Source organism: Pyricularia grisea, assembly GCF_004355905.1.
Source record: "Pyricularia grisea strain NI907 chromosome Unknown Pyricularia_grisea_NI907_Scaffold_2, whole genome shotgun sequence".
NCBI lineage: Eukaryota > Fungi > Ascomycota > Sordariomycetes > Magnaporthales > Pyriculariaceae > Pyricularia > Pyricularia grisea.
Genome location: NW_022156717.1, coordinates 5291827 through 5309617, shown reverse-complemented (window position 1 = coordinate 5309617; position 17791 = coordinate 5291827). Strand labels below are relative to the sequence as shown.

Below are 17791 nucleotides of genomic sequence, written 5' to 3'. Positions count from 1 at the left end.
ATCTCTTTTTATTGGTCGGTCGTGGGCTGGTTCGGGTTTGGCTTTTTTGCGATATAACTTCATTGTAGATATAGTTTCTGGTGGGATCGTTATAAAAGTATCGGTCTCTAGTTCCAGGTCGTAAATTTTTAGTTAGAAATCATCATTTTCAGCAAAGGGTAATTCTACCTTCCGCGGATGTTAAAATTTCAAAATGATAGTGACTCACCATACTGCAAATCAGGTCCATATCAATGATGGTAGCGGATATGGGGAGATCGAGGCAGGAAATTAATATGGAAATTTACACGAGATATATCAGTGACTAGGTACGTTAGCCTTGTGCCACCGCAGGCTTTTCAGGGTATGTATAGTGTAGTCTCTTGTGCAAAAACCCGTCAATAGCTCTCTTGATCTCATCAATCTTGGCATTCCAAACAAGTTCATCCTCTCCGGTATCATTCGGAGGTACCGCATATATACTCGGCGAAACCCCCTTCTCATCTTTTGGAAGCCACCTGCCAAGGTGCAGGATCTTCCCCTTGCCGTTGGGAGAGGCGTCACTGCCGTCCTTTGCCACAATTGCGGACCGCAGCCGGTGTAGATTGCTGTACTCACGATTCGTGAAGCACAAGATGTAGTCGTAGTCCTTGAAGTGCGACCGCTTTATTCCCGTGGGGCTCATGTCCGCAAACATCTTTTCGTACTTTTCCCTCGCCCCTCCGCCGTATCTCCACTCTGCACCCTGGGTATTTGCCGCATTCCCGTCAAAGAGCGCGCGCAGTGCGGCCGTGTTCTTTTCCTTGAGGCTGTCGGTGAGGTCGAACTTGTACGACGGGTGGGCATAGCTGAGTCCTTCAATCTCTTCGTGGCAATCCCCGCCGCGCTTGACAAAGAAGCCTGCCGAGGAGACCTTTTTGATGCGGTTCGTGTACTGCTTGCCGGCCTTTTCGCGCAGCCAGGCATCGATGAGTAGAAGAATCCCCTGGGACACGAGGCTGCGGCCAACGTTGTTTGGGTCGACAAACAAGACCGAGTAGTTCTTGTCGTTCGGCTTGGGTGATGGTGTTCGCGGCTTGGCCGGGGCCGACGGCGCGCTTAGCCTCCGCTTGTGCTTTTTACTTATTTCGGGTGGAAGAAGCTTGGTCTTGTCTAGAGGCTCGGGGGTTTTGGATCTCACTGGCGGCTTGTCTACTTTGATAGTGTCTTTTTGGTTGAAATGCGGTACTGGTTGGCTATTGTCCTTTCCAGTTTCTGCCTTTCTAGCCTCAGCCAGCTCCTGAGCCAGGAGTATTTTGAACTGATTAATCATATCAATCGTCATGGCCTTGTCGGCAGCGTTCTTCTTCTCTGCATCCCTCCTCAGCTGGTCGATCTTGTCGCCGAGGCTCTTGATGTTCTTGTTGGCCTCATCGAGCAGCTTAACCTGGATGACCTGCAGATAAGTGTGTATGGCGATCTGCCGCTCCCTGATCCTGAGGATGAGCGCCTTGACCGTATCGGCGCCGTCGCCAAACTTGTAGTAGGCGCTGGCGACGAAGCCAAACTTGGTGACGAGGGGGACGTCCCCGACCTTTCCCAGCCGCTTCGCCGCAAAATCGGCAAAGATGCCCTTGATCTCGCCGCAGTCCCGCAGCGACGCGTGGATGGCGTCGGCAAGGTCCTGCCGGTCCCGATCCGTCACGCTCTTTAGCGCCGCATCGCTCCTGCTTCCGGCGTGGGCCTGGAAGTGGGACAGCAAACTCTCGAGCGGCTTTATGAGCTCCACCAGCTCCTTGTTCAGCTGTTTGATTTCCTCAGGTGCCTTTGCGATTTCCTTGTAGATTTCGATTGCGCTTTTGACCAGCTCGAGCGCTGTCAGTACCTCTCCGACGCCGATGGACATTTTTGAATTAAATCAAAAAATGACTCGGAACGTATCTTGTTTGTAGAGTTGACGATGCGTCTTTAAACATGCCGGGTGCGACGACCCTTGAATCAAATAAGAAGAAAATAAAAGATTATCCTCGTTTTCCTGTCTTTCTGGCTGCCTGGAACTGTCGCGAGACATGGAAAAAGAAGAGCTGCGGCTGCGGCGGGCTGCGCCTCTTCAAGCTGGCAGCCCCCCACCATACCAGGCCTCCCCGATTGTTATTTCGCTGCATGATTTGTGTGGTGCTTGTTGTTGTCACTGTTGGCAGCGGGCCGCAGCCTCAATCTCACATAATCTGTTTTTTTTTTTTTTTTTCTCGATTAGTCCCCGCGAGCGGATCTGGACCTTTTTTTTCAGTATATTGGGAAAGTGGTTTGCTATTTAGCTGCTGACGGGTTAGGTGACTGACGTGCCTGGTGCTCATTGGAAGAAAACGGCTTCAGGCCCCACCTTTATGGAAGGATTGATGAGGCACCTACGTGAGCTTAGTTGTCTTGTGGCCAAGCATGCCAAGGGATGGATTCCCTTAGGTAGTAGGTAGGTTACGGAGCTCTTTTTTTTTTTTTTTTCTTGTGTAGGTGCTTCGATCTGAACAATCCACTTGAATATCTACCGTTACGTCAAATTCAAAGCCAAAAGCCAACATCACTAAACGTTATTGTTGTTGTGCACTCTTCATATTATATCTGGAGAAAGATCGTACAATGTACAATGTCATATGTTGCACATCAGCTTTTTTTAGTTTCAAGAGCAGTCGTCTAGTGATACTCTAAAATACAAGTTGATCTCCCAAACCCCCTCTTAAGCAAAATCAGCCTTGCCCTCTTTCACCGCCGCCGCAGCAGCATCATCGCGGCTCTTCTTGCGACCAAACAGGTTGCGCATGTTCTCCGACACAATCTCCCTCGTCGGGCGCTCAAAGAGCTCGTCGATCTCCTCGAGCGTCTTGTCCTTGGTCTCGGGCATGAAGATGAGCTGGTAGAACCAGCCCAGCACGGCGATGCCTCCGTAGAAGCCGAGCGTCAGACCCGTGCGCGTCATGGCCTCCTGCATGGCCGTGAAGTTGTACGTCACGACGAAGGACGCCAGGAACAGCAGGCCGGAGGACGTCGTCATGCCGTACGACCGCAGGTACGTCGGGTACACCTCGGACGGCACCACCCAGGTCAGGCAGGCATAGCAGCCAAAGAAGCCCATGTACAGCGCCAGGCCGACCAGGTAGCACGCCGCGGCGCCGGTGGTGTTGGTGTCGATGGGGATGTGGTAGCTGGCGCCGATGATGACCAAGCCGACGAAGAAGCCCGGCAGCATGGTGTTTGCCCAGAATCGTCGGCCAAACTTCTCCATGTACAAACAGGCCGGGATCGTGCCGATGAGGAGGGAACCGCCGCCCACCAGAGACATGTAGGTGGCCTTCTCGTCGTTGAAGCCGATCTGCTTCATCAGCACCGACATGTAGTACATGATGGCGTTGACTCCGGTCAGCTGGCCGAGCAGGATCATGATGTTGGCGTAGACGAGCGCGCGCCTTGCCCGCGGCACGGTGAAGAAGTCCATCCAGGGGAAGCGCTTGTTGCGGGCCGTCTCGTTGACTGCGTTTTGCTCGTCGAGCACCGAGACCTTCATTATGAAGAACTCCTCGCGGGCCTCCTGGGTGTCGGTGCCGCGGATGCGCTTCCACACCCTGAAGGCGTCGAGCGTGCGGCGCTTGTGCATCAGGTAGCGTGGGCTCTCGGGGAGGAAGAGCATGCCGGCCCACATGATGGTTGAGAAGAGAAGCGAGCTGCCCAGGATCCAGCGCCAGTTGCCCTCGACATGCAGGAAGATTGCCGCCACGGCGTAGCCGAGGACCTCACCCAGGGCGATGTTGAGCTGGTACAGGGAGACGACGTTACCACGGATCCGGCGCTCGGCAGTCTCGGCGACGTAGACAGGGACGGTACCTCCTTCGAGACCGACGCCCATACCGAGGATGACACGAGCGGACACGATCATGCCTATGGATGGGGGTTAAAAAGGTTAGCGAGAATTCTTATTTGTTTTGGTTTTGTTGTTCTGGCAGTTATGTTGTTACCGCCAAGAGCAGGTACACGCAAGAAGAAAACATACCAAAGTTGATAGAACCGGCGCAGAGCGCAGCACCAACAGTGTACAAAAAGCAAGAGATCATGATGGACATGCGACGGCCAAAGAACTCATTGCAGGGACTCAGTATCAAGGCACCACCGACGGCACCGAGAGGCATGGCAGAGTTGACCAGACTGAGCTCGCGGGAGTTCAAACCCAAGTCCTGAGGGAGGAACAGGTTGGCACCCGAGATCAAGGACTGGTCGAGACCCGAGAGCATGCCTCCCATGGAGGCAAAGGCGATGATCATCCAGTTGAAGTACTTTGTGTTCTTGAACTGGAGGTCGAAGAAGCCGTTCCTCAGCCCACCCTGGGCCTCGAGCTCGCGCTCCAGACTCGATATCAGGCTGTTCATCTCGCTGTCGCCGCCGTTGCGGGCGTACTCGAGGGCCTCCTTTTCGTTGAGCGGCTTCTCTGCAGGTCCGCCATTCCTGGTCTCTACGTGGTCACCACCGATGGGGCCTTTGGACTTGTCCTCCCCTGAGCTGGGGCGGGCAGGTTGTATATCGGCCATGGTTTGTATTCTCTCTTTTGGTTATTTGTGTGGTGAAGGGATCTTGTTGTGGTTCTTTGTGGTGGTAGCCTGTTGAAGAGATGAGGACCGGCCAATGGGAGTTAAAAGATGCCGTCAAGGGAGCTTGAAAACGGCAGATGGGGTCTGGACTCAGGACCGTCAAGTTGAAGGATTAACCAAAAATTAAAAAAGTTTCAATACTTGAACATCAGAACGGGTGCTTGAGGCTCTTTATGAGGAAACAGGAGACCAAGCGTTGTGGATCGAAGCCAAGTAGTGCGGGCCGTCCTTGGCGCACGGCTTTGTGAGGCCATCCCTGCAGGTAATCATAGATCGTGGTCTTTTTTTTTTTTTTTTTGTCATTACCGTCACTTTGGAGCCATTGGTAATTGGAGGCAGACTTTTTTTTTCCTGAGGTTCCATAACATTACTACATGGTAGTGATCATTGTGGATTCATCATTCAGGTGGCCAAGTTTGTGGATTGTTTTATTTTTCCTTGCTAAATAGGTACGTACTATGCATAGTTTTGTTGAAGATTTGTTTTTTCCCCCCTCCTTCCTCCCCTAGTGCAAGATGTCATCTGATTATTATTTTCGTCCCCGCCTACGTAATGTTTGGTAGCAGGCAGGTTTCGTAACCAGAACTCATCCACAATCCCCCGTAAACCCCAGAAGAAGCCATCTCGGAGTGATGTCGGCGGTACTTTGTTGACAGAGAACCGGAGATACAACCCGGGGAAGTTGAGGTCGGCTCCAGGATTCCCAGCACGCGGGTCTCTGGTTAGTTTGGTAACCCCCAGATCAGGTTCATTTTAACAAGCTAGGTAGGTTTGTGCCCGAAGCAACACAACGCACATTGCGGGAGGTTATGCGGGGGATCTATTGATTTTCTGACCATCGCTACTGAATTGGGTATAAATTGCCTGACAATCTTCTCTGCACTAATGTATGGAGGTACGCACACATCAGGCCAGTCTTTTTTTTTTTTTTTTTTCTCTTTTCTTTTCTCCCAGTTGCTCAATATTATCCCAACCAGGCTGCCCCTGAAAAAAAGATCTGGAGCGAACCACAACAATGTTCAGCTGACCCGTCTCTCCGTGGTTAGGAAAATCAGTTATGACGACATGGCTCCATACAGTCGGGTGCTGCTTGACTCGTTTGGCGTGGAAAGGGGTCCGGTCCCGCAACACGAGAATAACACGCCGAGCATACGGCCGGACACCATCAACGTCAGACCACGAAACGGGGCCAGATGAAGGGTATCCATTCCGAGGTAGCAAGGAGTACTCAACCGTTTAATTTTTCTTTACCCCATGAATCAATTAGTTAATCTCTCAGAAAGGTTTAAAGTAGTGGCTCATGGCGAATCGGCTTTGGTTAGCCGTCCAAGATTCATCAGCAGTGGCGACCCGAACCAGCTAATTAATGTATGACTAGGTATGTAACTGAACTATGGTTCCATGTCGCGTAGTGTTCGCGCGTGGTGAACGTATGTAGGTAGCAGGGTAGGTAGATTGTTTGCAGTTTTCATTGGTCCCGTATTTGCGACTGGATCTTGCAATCTACTACGTATTGTAAATATGGCTGGCGTCTGCCAGTGGAGCCTCCAGTATACAATATGCGTTGTGAGAGTAGTAAAAACGCCGCCTTCTCCGGCTATTATCAGAATTAATATGCACCAAGATCATCTGTGTTTTTTTTTATTGTCTTCTCGCCATACCATGAGGAGCTGCTAACCTTTAGTCACAATGCGGGGAATATTAGGTCCTTCAGCCTCTTCTTAGTTCATTGATGACCATTCGAAGTTAGCCCAATGCTCTATCCTCGATGCTCTTAGTTCCCGACCTCCACATCCCGTCTGGGTCTGTTTCTTTCACCTAGCCAAGCTGACTCTCACGATGTCTCTAATTCTGGTTCTAGAACTAGTCTAAATCTAGAACTAGAACTGGTTCTAGAAACTATACTAGAGCAATGAAAGGAAACGCATTCAACCGCTGACCATCTGCTCTCAAAACTGCTTAAATATCTTTTTACATCCCGGTCCTGGATGTTTGTTTAGCCACTCTATGGTGTCCTCCAGACCAAAACTGACCTCGGCGGAATCGAGCTGCAGCGAAGACTGCGAAATTGGCCACTGGTATACGCAGCTAAAAAATAAAATAAAAAATAAGACAAAACAACAGACGGCAATGAGATTGTCCGGAACTGGTCGAGCACGGGTGATACCACCAAGGCAATAAACATACCTACCTAAACAGACGAAAGCCCTTAGTGGCGTCAAAAACAACGGCATCGCAGACCAAAAGGACCCGATATTCACGTCTCGCCACCTCAACATTAGCAAACTGTTTTCTACGGTGAACAGTCACAGAGCACCAGAGCTAAGCATTTTCATCAAATTGAGTGAGTACAAGCTGAATTTATTTGCTTATACCAAAAGGCAACTGATTCGCCCATCAATGCCTGATCCCAGTGTCTGCTCTGAATAGTGACCATTTCCCCTTGAAGATTTAGGTGTTGGTCCGCGATGTGATATTACATACAATACATTTTCAAATCTCCTTTCCCAGGTCTCTCATTCATGCCTTGCTGTCTTTTGTCCGTTTTCTTTACCATTTTCAGTTTCCCATTCTTAATCCAGTATAAGTATCCTTTCAGTTTCCCATTCTTAATCCAGTATAAGTATCCTTTCGGTTCCCCAATACTGTAAATGGCCTTGTGCAGCCGATCAGAGAGCCCTTATTTCAAATACTACAACACCAGAATCTTTTTGTTCCCCAGCTTTACCATCAATATATTTCTTTGCGTCCATTTTCTTTACCATTCCCACTTTCTCTCATGCATTTTTGTGGTCCTCTTACACCGTAAAACGGGCATTGTGCCGCCAATCAAACAATCTGAACTTCAGATACTGTAGTGCCGGAATCTTGTTATAGCTACCTTGCTACTCAAAAGTATCATAAGAGGTATTCTTTCTCAGATAGTCTATAGCACGATCCAGTCCTCATCAACGACCAGATCCTGCTCGCCCTCGGCAAGGGGCACCGGAGCCAAAGAAGCGAGCGTGAGGCAGCGTTCCTGCCACTCCTTGACAAAGTCGTTCATCTCGGCCAGCTTGGTCTGGAACTTGCACTGGTACTCGGCCTTGAGCTTGAGGTAGCAGGCGCCGTGGAGCTCGATCTGATCCAGCGGACGGCCGGGCGGCGTGGGCTCGGAGTGGTCCGTGGGCTCGGCCATGACCTTGTCGTCGAGGCCGGCGAACACGGTGGTGGCGGTCGCCCTGAGGGCGGCCAAGTCGTCGTCGAAGCTGCGCAACTCACCGGCGGCGCGCTCCTAGCGGTGCCGAAGGGTGGTGCCGTCGTGGCGGAAGCCGAGACCCAGGCCGCCGTAGAGCTTGGCGGTGGTGAGGACCACGGCCTGGGCGATCAGGATGGACTCGAGAAACAGCACGTGGTGCATCTGGAGGAACTCCCGGCCCTTGCCGTACTCGCGATGTGCGATGGAGGCGAGGATGCGGGGGTTGGTGCGCCAGGTGTCGATGAAGGCGACGGCGGCGGTGCGCAGCTGTCCCGGTGGGATCTGGTACGTGGTCATGCGGAAGGACTTGACCATGTTCTTGATCATGAACGGCTCATTCCTGATGACGTCGTTGTTGTACCTGCGGGGCATTTTCTGCCGGATCTGGTGTTTTTGTTTGAGGTTAACATCTTTATTCTGGTTCACTTCATTTTTTTGGCATTCTTGCGTGTTGGGAAAGACGCGCCAAGGTGTAAGTAAACGAGTAACAGAGTGACTGATACTTACGACGAATTCAGCCCAGGCCTCGTTCACATCTTTATCATCAACCTCCATGTAAAACTCAGAGCCGTCATGCTCATAAATGAGCTGCCAGAGGCGGGGAGGAGATCCATTACGGCTGTTGTCGCGACGGATCTGCTTCACCATGTTTTCGACGCTCTGATGCTCCATGATTGCAGATATGAATTCCACGCGTCAGAAAGTGAAAAAGAAGGACAGATGAATTGTTTTATTGATGAAAGAAAGCAGTTCAGGCCGAGTGGCTTGTAAATCAGCGATGAAGTTGACTTGTTGTCGTTGAAGAAGAGGGAAAAGTTGTTTCAAGAAAAAGAAGTTGTTTGGTTTTGGTCTCGAGGATCACCTTTCCCAGCAAAGGTTTGACCTTTTTGATTATCAAAAACAAAAAAACAGTGGATCCAAGCTGAAAACTCGACTGATTATTGGTAGCAAGTTGGACTGTTTACACGTTTTCCGTCCAACGCGCTCTGCCTTTGATATCTCCCCCTCCTCCTCCCTCCTCCCTCCCCCCACTTTTGTTTGCTGTGGCAAGACTGGTAACCTGTCTCTTGTCAGTCAGTCATATGGGATAGTCACTGTGGTCCTGAGTTGCTCTGTAAAAAGTGATGATAAAGTGAAACTCTTCTGGTGGTGAATGTATGAACATCCTAACCCAACGTGACATGGTCCGGTCTCTCCAGCGCGTGCTCCTAGACCCTTCACATCTTTCTCACCTCCAAACGGATAGAGTAGCTGGAAACCTGCATCTTAAGATTTTCGAGTGCCGTAAGAAAAGCCTGGGGGACTTGATACTTGTTGGAAGCTCACGAATCTGGTCCTGCAGATTCAGCCTAATATGCCTGCCCCCCACACACAACTGCCGAAGACAACGGGATGTTTGCTGCCGAGCCATGCATTCTATCTTCATCTTATATATGACATGATCTCACCCCTTCTAACCCTTGCCGAGAGAACAATTCAAAAATGAGGCCTCAAAAGTAGCCCCCCCAAAAAAAAGCATCTGGTATACATCCACACTCCCGTCTGAAACCCCTCTAACCACACCATGCCATCACAAACCATACACCCCTCCGTCCTCCTCCTCCTCCTCCTCCTATCCCTCACCGTCCCCACCACAGGCTCATTCAACTGGGACATCACGTCCCACGGCATCGTATCCGGCTGGCGCTGGGAGAAGCCCTGGCCGCACGACGACTCCTCCCTGATGCAGTTCGACGAGCTCTGCCGCGCCTCGGCCACCTTCCCGGCCCGGCAGTACAAGTTCTCCGACCTCGACGCCGATCCCGTCGTCAAGCCCTACGGCCCCGCCATCCGCGACCTCGCCACCGGCCGCGTCTACCCGGGCAGCTGGGACGGGGTCAACGTCAAGGGTCCGCAGCGGGACGTGCTGCTGGTCGAGTGGGTGCGCATCCCGCGTCTGGCGAGGGGCTGGATACAAGCCCAACTCGAGACTGAAGATGGTCGCAATAGGCATTTTTTCAGGGTCGTGGAGAGGAAGGCTGGTGGGGCTGGTGGGGCTGGTGGCAGTAGCGGCGTCGTCGGCAATGGCGTGACGGACTTTACTGAGGGTTTGCAAGGGGTGAGGGACGAGGAAAAGGTGCTGATCACGGCGCCGGGGGAGTTGTATCAGTTTCTGCCTTTGTGGGTGGCCGAGGGAAGCAAATGCGAAGGTTAGAATCTTTTCCTTGGCAAAAGAAAACGAAAAAAAGGGGGACAAGAAGTTCATGCTGGTGTGTATTTCAACTGACACTAACCAACACCTGTTGAGCACGCAGACACACTCAAAGACTTGACCAGCTACGTCGCCACAAGAGCTAAAGACACGTGCGTCGTAGCCTGGCCGACGGACCACAGCAGACCTCTGCTCGAACAAGGCAAAAAGGACATCAACTTCACCATCGAGGCGCGGCTGGTCAGAGAGACCGAGGATGGACGCACCGCCCGCATCTTTTGGGAGAAACACCACCAGAACATGCAGAGGCTGCACCGCAAGATCGACCGCGAGGAGAGGGCGGCGAGCAGAAAAGGGGTGGAGAGGGATAGGGCGGCACCTCATGATGAGCTCTGATCTGTCTTGAGTCTGACAGGAGGACCCAGAGGGTTGATACACGACGTCCGTGTAGAGCGAGACAAGTAAAATACTTGGAGGCCATCCTGATGTTAGGCTTGTAAAGGCGAATAAAGTCGTGAAGCTCGGCTCTGGGAATATATTGTGCCAAGACAGTTACCACTAGCCAGGCGCATCAACTCATTGTTTGTATATAAACACATGATCCTGGATCTCGGGCTAACAGAGCCACCAGGACAAATCTGGCTAAAGACTACCACTTGAAAAGCCAACATAGCGCCCACCAACCATGAGATTCTGATGATGATCTGGGCTTGTCCTAAAATAGAGAAACAACTGAGGGCCATCCACAAGCAACAATGACTGCAAGTAGCAGATGAGTTTGACATGTGCATCTACCGTCTCAACACTTTCGAGCTCACTGAGGTCAGCATAACACTCACGAACAACAGGTGCCAAACAGCGTTAGCTCTACTTAACTTACAAAATGGTCAAAAAAACCTTTGCGACTGATGTAAGGGGAGGGTCCGTTAAGAGGCCACGAAAGTTGCAAACCTTGGGAAGCACCACATAGGACTTGATGTTTACTACCGTATCATGTATACTTTATTGCCCAAGTCCATTTTCATTTTACTCACAGCTAGTACACGCGTTGCTCGTGTATCAAGTATATTTATATATAGCGTGTTTCTACAAACAAGAATCGATAAAACCTCTGTCGCATTGTCCGCCGAGGGTATTAATTTCCGAGTAGACGTTCCACGAAAACCCCCCATAAAAAACCCAACCCCTCCATGGCCTGTTAAATGTTTTTTTTGTGCCAATTGCCCAAGCCTGGTGCAAAACCTGGGATAAGAGCCCATTGTCCTTGCCCCAACGCCCAAAAGGGATAACAATGCAGTGAGTCTGAAAGGACTTGAATCCTGTCTACACACCCACACCAAAACGCCACCTGGATGTAAACCAAAGGAAATATACGAACTATCTAGTAAAGAAAAACAGTCTCGAAAAAAAAAAGGACACAAAGAAAAGAAGAAGAAAAAAAAAAGAAAAAGCACTGACTACTAAAACCAATCCCGAATTCCTGTAACGTACTAAACATTCGTGTTGTTACCTAGTACAATGCGTTTGGCCTATGCAGGACAACAAGAAAATAAAAAGAGGAAAAAAGAAAAAAAATCATCCACTATGAAAAAGAGCGCAGCCTCGAAAGCAAGATTATCATAGTGTTTCCCCATTCTCATGCTCGCCTGCTATGCTTGCTAGTAGAAACGGCCATGACACTGGAGAATTCCATGACCAAGCTCCAGTCCCTCGCACATGACGAGGATACATGCAAGTACTCGTGAGGGTATATATAAGAATTATCATAAGGGCATGCCATGCATACTTTGTAAAACCAAGCAGCTGGTATTACGCAGCTTGCTTCGCTTCACTCTGCAAACTTCCGCTGCGCATTCTCGACCTCGTCACCCGACCCGGAACCGAAGCCGCAGAGAACAATGGGAGTCCGCCCTCAGCTCCAGTGTGTGTCCGCTGCTGCAGACGTGCAACCCATTCCAGCACAGTCTCGTAGCAGAGTACAAACTGACGAATGGTCTGTACCATGCTGAGACGCTGACCTCGGAACTCTTCGACCGTGGCCGCGATCAAATCAATGCTGTCGTCATCCATCCAAGCTGTATCCAGCCCGACCATAGAGCCGGCCTCTGACGAGCTTTTCGTCGGCGAGTGCTGCATTTGTTGTTCGTCGGATGATGAAGAGTACGAGTAGCCGGTGCCCTCATCGCTGCCGCTGAAACTGCTGCCTCCCAACTCCCTAGTTTCGGCGATGCTTGGAAAAGGAAACTTGGGCGGTGAGGAGAACAAGGGCGAATCTGTGAATGATGCTCGCGTGGGGCTGACGCTGACGCTATCCCGCCGAAGACTCCGATCTTTTTCCTCAGCAGCAATGCCCGCCATTGACACATCTCCATCCATGTCCCGTTGCTCGAGTTTGCGTTTAACCCCCTCTCGCCGGACTCTCTTTTCACGAGCAGCTGCTGCTGCACTGAGTCGTCGGGCTGCCCGCTGCCGTTGCCTCTTAAGCATATCTACCACACTATCAACTGTGCAGAAAGTACCGGTTCTGCCACAGCCAGCAGAACAATGCACCAGCATGGGCCGCGCATCGGGGTCCGTCAGGGGCTCATCCGGCCATGAATTGGTCTTGCCAAATTTGCTGGAACTCGAGCTACCAAAATCGCGGCTGCCGCTATTCTGCGACAACAATCTGCTGCCAGAACGCTCAGAGCTGGCTATCGCTGAGTTCACATCAACCGGGTACGCGGCGAGTTGCATTGAGTTTGCAAGTTCCACAAGTGCAAGAAGATGGCTCGGTTGTGCCGGAGCGCCAAAGTCTGGCCACGACGAATAGTGAAGGTGGGTGATCTCGCGAATTGGAGCAAAAGGATGCGCGGCGTGGCTGAGGGCGAACTTGCGAACAACGACAATCGGCACTTCTTGCGGAGATTGAGCTTGGGTCTTGAAGAAGCCCTCGTTTTCGGGCTTGGATGGGTTGGTGGTGGTGGTGTTGGCCCGCCGACGACCCTCGGTGACCGCCTGCTTCTGTGTGCTCTGCGGCCCAGGAGTGCTCGCATTCTGGGTTTTAGGCGTTGGGCTGCTGTTGTCAGAGTTGGATTGGGGTTTATCAATATCAAGAGACACCTTCTTCTCGCCCAGCGAGCGGAGTTTCAGCGGCCCAAACTCCCTCTCCCGCCAATATGGATGGCACTTGAGATGCCCGCCCTCATGCTCCGCTGTGAGCATAACGATGACGCGTACATCTTGATCCCAGATCATCGACCAGAAGTCCTGATGACAACACGGAAATGTCAGTGACGCTTTTCAATCAAAGTTTTTCGGTAGAATCTTCCTGAGGATTTCTACACGGGGGAGCACATTGCACAAACCTCGAAAGTAGCAGGTAGTGGACCCTGGCTGGCAATGTACTTCTTGTGACTCCTGGTTGCTTTGATATGGCTGGCATTGATGTAGTCGCTCTCGCCCTGCTGTCGGCCATCCAATCTCACGCGAGAATGTTCGAACGGGAAAATATTATTATACCGATTCTTGTCTCCTTTCTCAATGCCTGAGATTTCAACGGTACTCGAACCAGGTGTGAGAGACGACGCGTTGGATTTGTACGCCGTGTAAGCTTTTCGCATCCGCGCTTGCTCCTTCTTCTCGATGGTAAGGAACCGGTCGGAAACTTGCTTTCCATGATCTGCCTTTTCAGCGACCTGACTAAGCCAGGCAGGCAGGCCCTTATTGTTCAAATTGGGAGGCACGGAGATATCCATCTGTCCGACACCATCGGCAAGGTCCATATTTTGACGAATATTGCTGAAGAAAGGATTGGGGACCGCGTCGGTGCCGGTCGGTAGCATAACACCACCAATGACGGGTGCAACTGATGGCCTTTCGCCCTCGCCACCCGACTTGAGCGTCAAGCTTGGTTTTCCAGCCCGTTCTCCTCCATGACGTCTATCTATCAGCTGCGGATATGCTGCCGCGAATGCCTTGAATCCGCCACGCAGGATGCAGGCTTTACCATTATATCCAGCAACAGTAAACTTTTTCAACATGTTGATGCAGGACGTCGCATCGCGCGTATCGGCCGAGTGAGCATCATATACCACCAGAAACTTGGTCTCTTGCCAACACGCAAACTTATCCTGGTGCTCGTCGGTCTGAAACGTCTGTCGAAGCTTCTGTAGATCAAAGGTTGCCCGTTTTAAAAGCGTGGTCGGGATACAAAGGTTGAGGGCGCCTTGAATTCGTGAAGCCTGGTATAGCGTAGAGACCCTCAAATCCAGCAGTAATAAGTCATCGGCTGACGAATCTTCAATTATACTCTTGAGCTCGGAGGGGTGAATCATGGCAGGTGAAGATGAATCGGCGGCAGAATTCGGTAGAGTACCGGCCCTCATTGTTCTGCTCTGTGGCGCCGGAGTTGGTGGGTCGAGCTTACCCTGCGGTATAGACAATCGCGGGTGTCGATCCTCGACGGTCGACAAAGATGTTCTGTGATCGGTATTGGACTCAAACGGAGCCGGAGACTCAAAGAAAGATGTCTGACGAGGTGAAGGCGGGTTGATGGGAACATCTTCTGAATTTCTCTTAGAGTCCTCGGACACATAAGCTGAATCATGTAGGTTGCTAGCGTCAGTGTCGATGTCCATGCGGCTTGCTGACGGTTGGTACCCGCCTACGGAGGATGCTTTTGAAGGTAAAGAAGGACGTGATGGCTGTTGTTGTTGTCGCTCCTGCTGCTCAAGAGCTGCTACCGACGGAGCCACTGTCGTGCCAGGTGTCCGCATTGCAGAGACCATTCCAATAGACATGTTGCTGCCGTGCGTGTGCCATCTAGGAACACGCGGTCGTCTGGGCCCCGACGAGATATCGCTGTCTGTATCGGTCTTTGGTGGCCAGGCTCCCCCAACTCCAAAGTGAGAAGTAGCCAGGTTGAATCCCGAGGCGCCCCTGTTCGCGTCTGCCTGCCTCCTGAAGGCCTCAAACTCGGGGTTGGCGTCGAGTGGAAGCTGCTTGGGGATGGCGGCCGCAAACGACTTTACCGATGACGTAGCCGGACTCCAGTTCTCACGGGGCAGCATCGATGTATCTCTGGGGTCTGGAGTTGGCTCGACAACTAGGGCGAAGTAATTTGGACTCGGGGTCCGGGCCTGTGATGTATCATGACTGACTTGGGGCGTAGTCAGGCGGTTGGCGGCGGCGTTCGACGGTGAGAGTTTGGGTGGGTAGGGCTGGCCCACTGAGTAGGGGAAGTAGGGTGACTGCGCGGTCGGAGTGGTGGAGGACTTGGCCGAACGAAAGGCCGGTGTATTATTGCCCTGCCCCGGGGTCGAGACAGGTCTCGACGAGGTCTTCATGGTGTAGTGGACCGTGCGGTCAGTATTCCTGGGTGGTTGCGGCTGTTCTGGAGGCATATCGTCCCGGGGAGGTCAGTTCGCGGCGACTCGACGACAGGTGATAGACCATCCAGCGCGGGTTTCCTTGGTGCTCATGAATCCGACATCGTGATGACGGGTAACCAAGTAAGATTAAGATGTTCTAGAGGAACGAGACAAAGTCTTTAGTCGACGATCTCGCGTGGCCAATTGGCTTGCCACAAGTATGTGTATGTAAGGATCCCTAGGCTCAAGGCGTGCGCGCATTCGCGTACATGTTTGCCCAAGGCGGCGACACTAATGTTTCCAGGGGAGGGCACAAAAAAAGGAAAAGGAAAAAAAACAAAAGAAACGAAAAGGTACTAAAAAGACTAAAGGAGCAAGTCCAAAAAAACGGTTCAAGAGACGACAGAAAGGACTACACAAGAATACCAAGGGGCAAGGGAACCAGGCTAGTTTCGACGGGAGGGGATTAGTGCGAACATTAGTTGTGGTGATCGTCGGGGGGTTGATGGCAGTTTGAGGAGGGCGAGCTGAAAGACGGGATTGGAAACACGAACGAATTGCAGGATGGCGAACGGCTTGCAAAAGTGTAGGTACCAAGTACCTACTCTTAGGTACTGGTGGGAAATCAAAAATGAGGTAGTTGGTGGAGCAAGCTGACAGGGATCGGCGCCTTGGGACGGAAAGAATACCTGTGGGCAAGGGAATTTGACGTGATGCACACGTACTTACCTCCGCTCGTGCAACTCGAGTATCGTAGTTTCTCGTTTAATCTCAGTGCGTGCTTTCGCGAGGAAGAGGAACGGGTTGTTAAAATTGTGATAGCCAGAGGCTTAAAGGATAGAAAAGAGAGAGAGAAAACTTGGATGGACTGGATAAAAAAGAGGATAATGTGCAAGTCAACGAAAGCAACCGTACCAAATCGGGACGAAGTAAGTTGACTGATGAGGTAGTAATTTTGTAATGTGTACCGGGCTTACCAAGGGTACCTATAATATTAGCGGTGTGGTTCTTTGAAAATAGCTGCTGAACAAGGTCTGGTCCTTATAAATTAAATACTGGGTAAGGGGGCGGAATTGACTTTATTTGCCTTTTTTTTTCGCGATGTCGTCACTGGCGGGCTCCGCCGTCATAAGTTCACCATGGATGGATGTGGTTACAAAAGGCACAAACTTTGGGCGAAACAATCATTTGACGGCCAGGGTTTATCGAGCATAGCCATTTAAACCTCAATAACACAATGGATACTAAACCACCTCCACTGAAAACAGATATTTTCCTTGCCATCAGCCTTGGGAATGGCAACTGCTCGAGTAAGTTTGACCAGGCCACAGAAGTTGACGAGACGAGAAACAGCAGTCTGATGGGGAAAAATGCAACAGTGAGGGGGTGGGAAGAATACAACACTGCTGAAGGACAGGCTGGGAACGAGTGACGTGCAGCCGATGCAACTCGAGACTTTGGCCACTGCGCGACCTCTACGATCCCCCTTTTCATTCTGTGGACAATAAGCGGGGCAACTTCCATACAAGAAGTGCATAACGTCATAGTCGCCATTTAAATGGGTCAGTGTGGGTCATCAGCCCAGGGCACAGAGACGGGCAGGTCGGCAGAGTAAAGTATGTGGTACCTGTACCTAGAGGTAGGTACCTAGGTACTCATGGAGCACAGTCAAAGTCCATTGCATTGGGACAGGTAAAAAAGCATGTGCTGTCCAGCTCTAATAAGCCCATACAATGTATATAAGGTACATACCTGGTATTTGTGAATGCAAAGAGACGTTGCTCTGGAACATCATTTAATAAGAGAACCTATTCCTACAGATAATATATTCGGGGCGATTTCTACAATTAAGGCTCCATCCATACAATGTTTAAACGATTAGTTCGATATAGGTCGTCTGAAGTTCTATAGGGGACTTGGTTATTTGCCGATTGGGGTTGCTACGGTATGAATGGGGCGATTTTCTTTTGATTATCTATTAAACTGAGATCTGTCGACGGCTCCATCAAAAAAAGCCTAGAAACTTCCAGGAACCTGCAGATTTTCTCCTACAGAAATAGAGACAAAATATATGCCGTATAGTAAGTATAAACTACAAGGGCAATACGCCGTAAATAGTCAACTTATGGGAGATGAGACGCAGGGTCTTCAAACAAGTTGGCAGTCAAGGCAGTGTCTGGCGTGACTCGAACACAACCGTCATTCCTGTTTCGTGCGCACATCTCTCCGCTACCAGGTACTTCGTACCCAACCATCAACTTACGAACCTTGACAAGATCACGCGTCGTATAAGAAAGAAAAAGAGAGAAGAAAAAAAAAGCAGGATCTTCCACTTGAAACTTTTTACCTGTCTGACAGTCGGTACGAGGAAAAAGCTGCCCAACTCTTACTTAACTCTTGGTCCGTTTTATTAGTATCC

General features: G+C 50.9%; 6 protein-coding genes across 6 annotated transcripts; 2 read left to right on the top strand and 4 right to left on the bottom strand.

Annotated features, from left to right (window-relative positions):
- Nucleotides 1-313: 313 nt before the first annotated feature.
- Nucleotides 314-1864, bottom strand: PgNI_04148 (uncharacterized protein; the record flags this gene model as incomplete). Its single annotated transcript, XM_031124199.1, has 1 exon — nucleotides 314-1864. The coding sequence occupies one exon, from the start codon at nucleotides 1862-1864 to the stop codon at nucleotides 314-316; it is 1551 nt and encodes a 516-aa protein (XP_030984206.1).
- Nucleotides 1865-2692: 828 nt separating this feature from the next.
- On the bottom strand, nucleotides 2693-4532 carry PgNI_04147 (uncharacterized protein; the record flags this gene model as incomplete). The annotated part of the gene is made up of 2 exons (XM_031124198.1): nucleotides 2693-3888; nucleotides 4001-4532. 2 exons carry the CDS (start codon nucleotides 4530-4532, stop codon nucleotides 2693-2695), a joined length of 1728 nt encoding a protein of 575 aa, XP_030984199.1.
- A 673-nt stretch (nucleotides 4533-5205) lies between these two features.
- PgNI_04146 (uncharacterized protein) lies at nucleotides 5206-5734 on the top strand (the record flags this gene model as incomplete). The annotated part of the gene is made up of 2 exons (XM_031124197.1): nucleotides 5206-5357; nucleotides 5639-5734. A coding segment is annotated over one exon (144 nt), but the record flags the coding sequence as incomplete, so codon positions are not given.
- Nucleotides 5735-7518: 1784 nt separating this feature from the next.
- PgNI_04145 (uncharacterized protein) lies at nucleotides 7519-8502 on the bottom strand (the record flags this gene model as incomplete). The annotated part of the gene is made up of 3 exons (XM_031124196.1): nucleotides 7519-7866; nucleotides 7945-8214; nucleotides 8338-8502. 3 exons carry the CDS (start codon nucleotides 8500-8502, stop codon nucleotides 7519-7521), a joined length of 783 nt encoding a protein of 260 aa, XP_030984201.1.
- Nucleotides 8503-9394: 892 nt separating this feature from the next.
- PgNI_04144 (uncharacterized protein) lies at nucleotides 9395-10677 on the top strand (the record flags this gene model as incomplete). Its single annotated transcript, XM_031124195.1, has 2 exons — nucleotides 9395-10019; nucleotides 10125-10677. 2 exons carry the CDS (start codon nucleotides 9395-9397, stop codon nucleotides 10415-10417), a joined length of 918 nt encoding a protein of 305 aa, XP_030984200.1. The 3' UTR covers nucleotides 10418-10677.
- A 1153-nt stretch (nucleotides 10678-11830) lies between these two features.
- On the bottom strand, nucleotides 11831-15405 carry PgNI_04143 (uncharacterized protein; the record flags this gene model as incomplete). Its single annotated transcript, XM_031124194.1, has 2 exons — nucleotides 11831-13270; nucleotides 13369-15405. 2 exons carry the CDS (start codon nucleotides 15403-15405, stop codon nucleotides 11831-11833), a joined length of 3477 nt encoding a protein of 1158 aa, XP_030984203.1.
- Between the last annotated feature and the right edge of the window lie 2386 nt (nucleotides 15406-17791).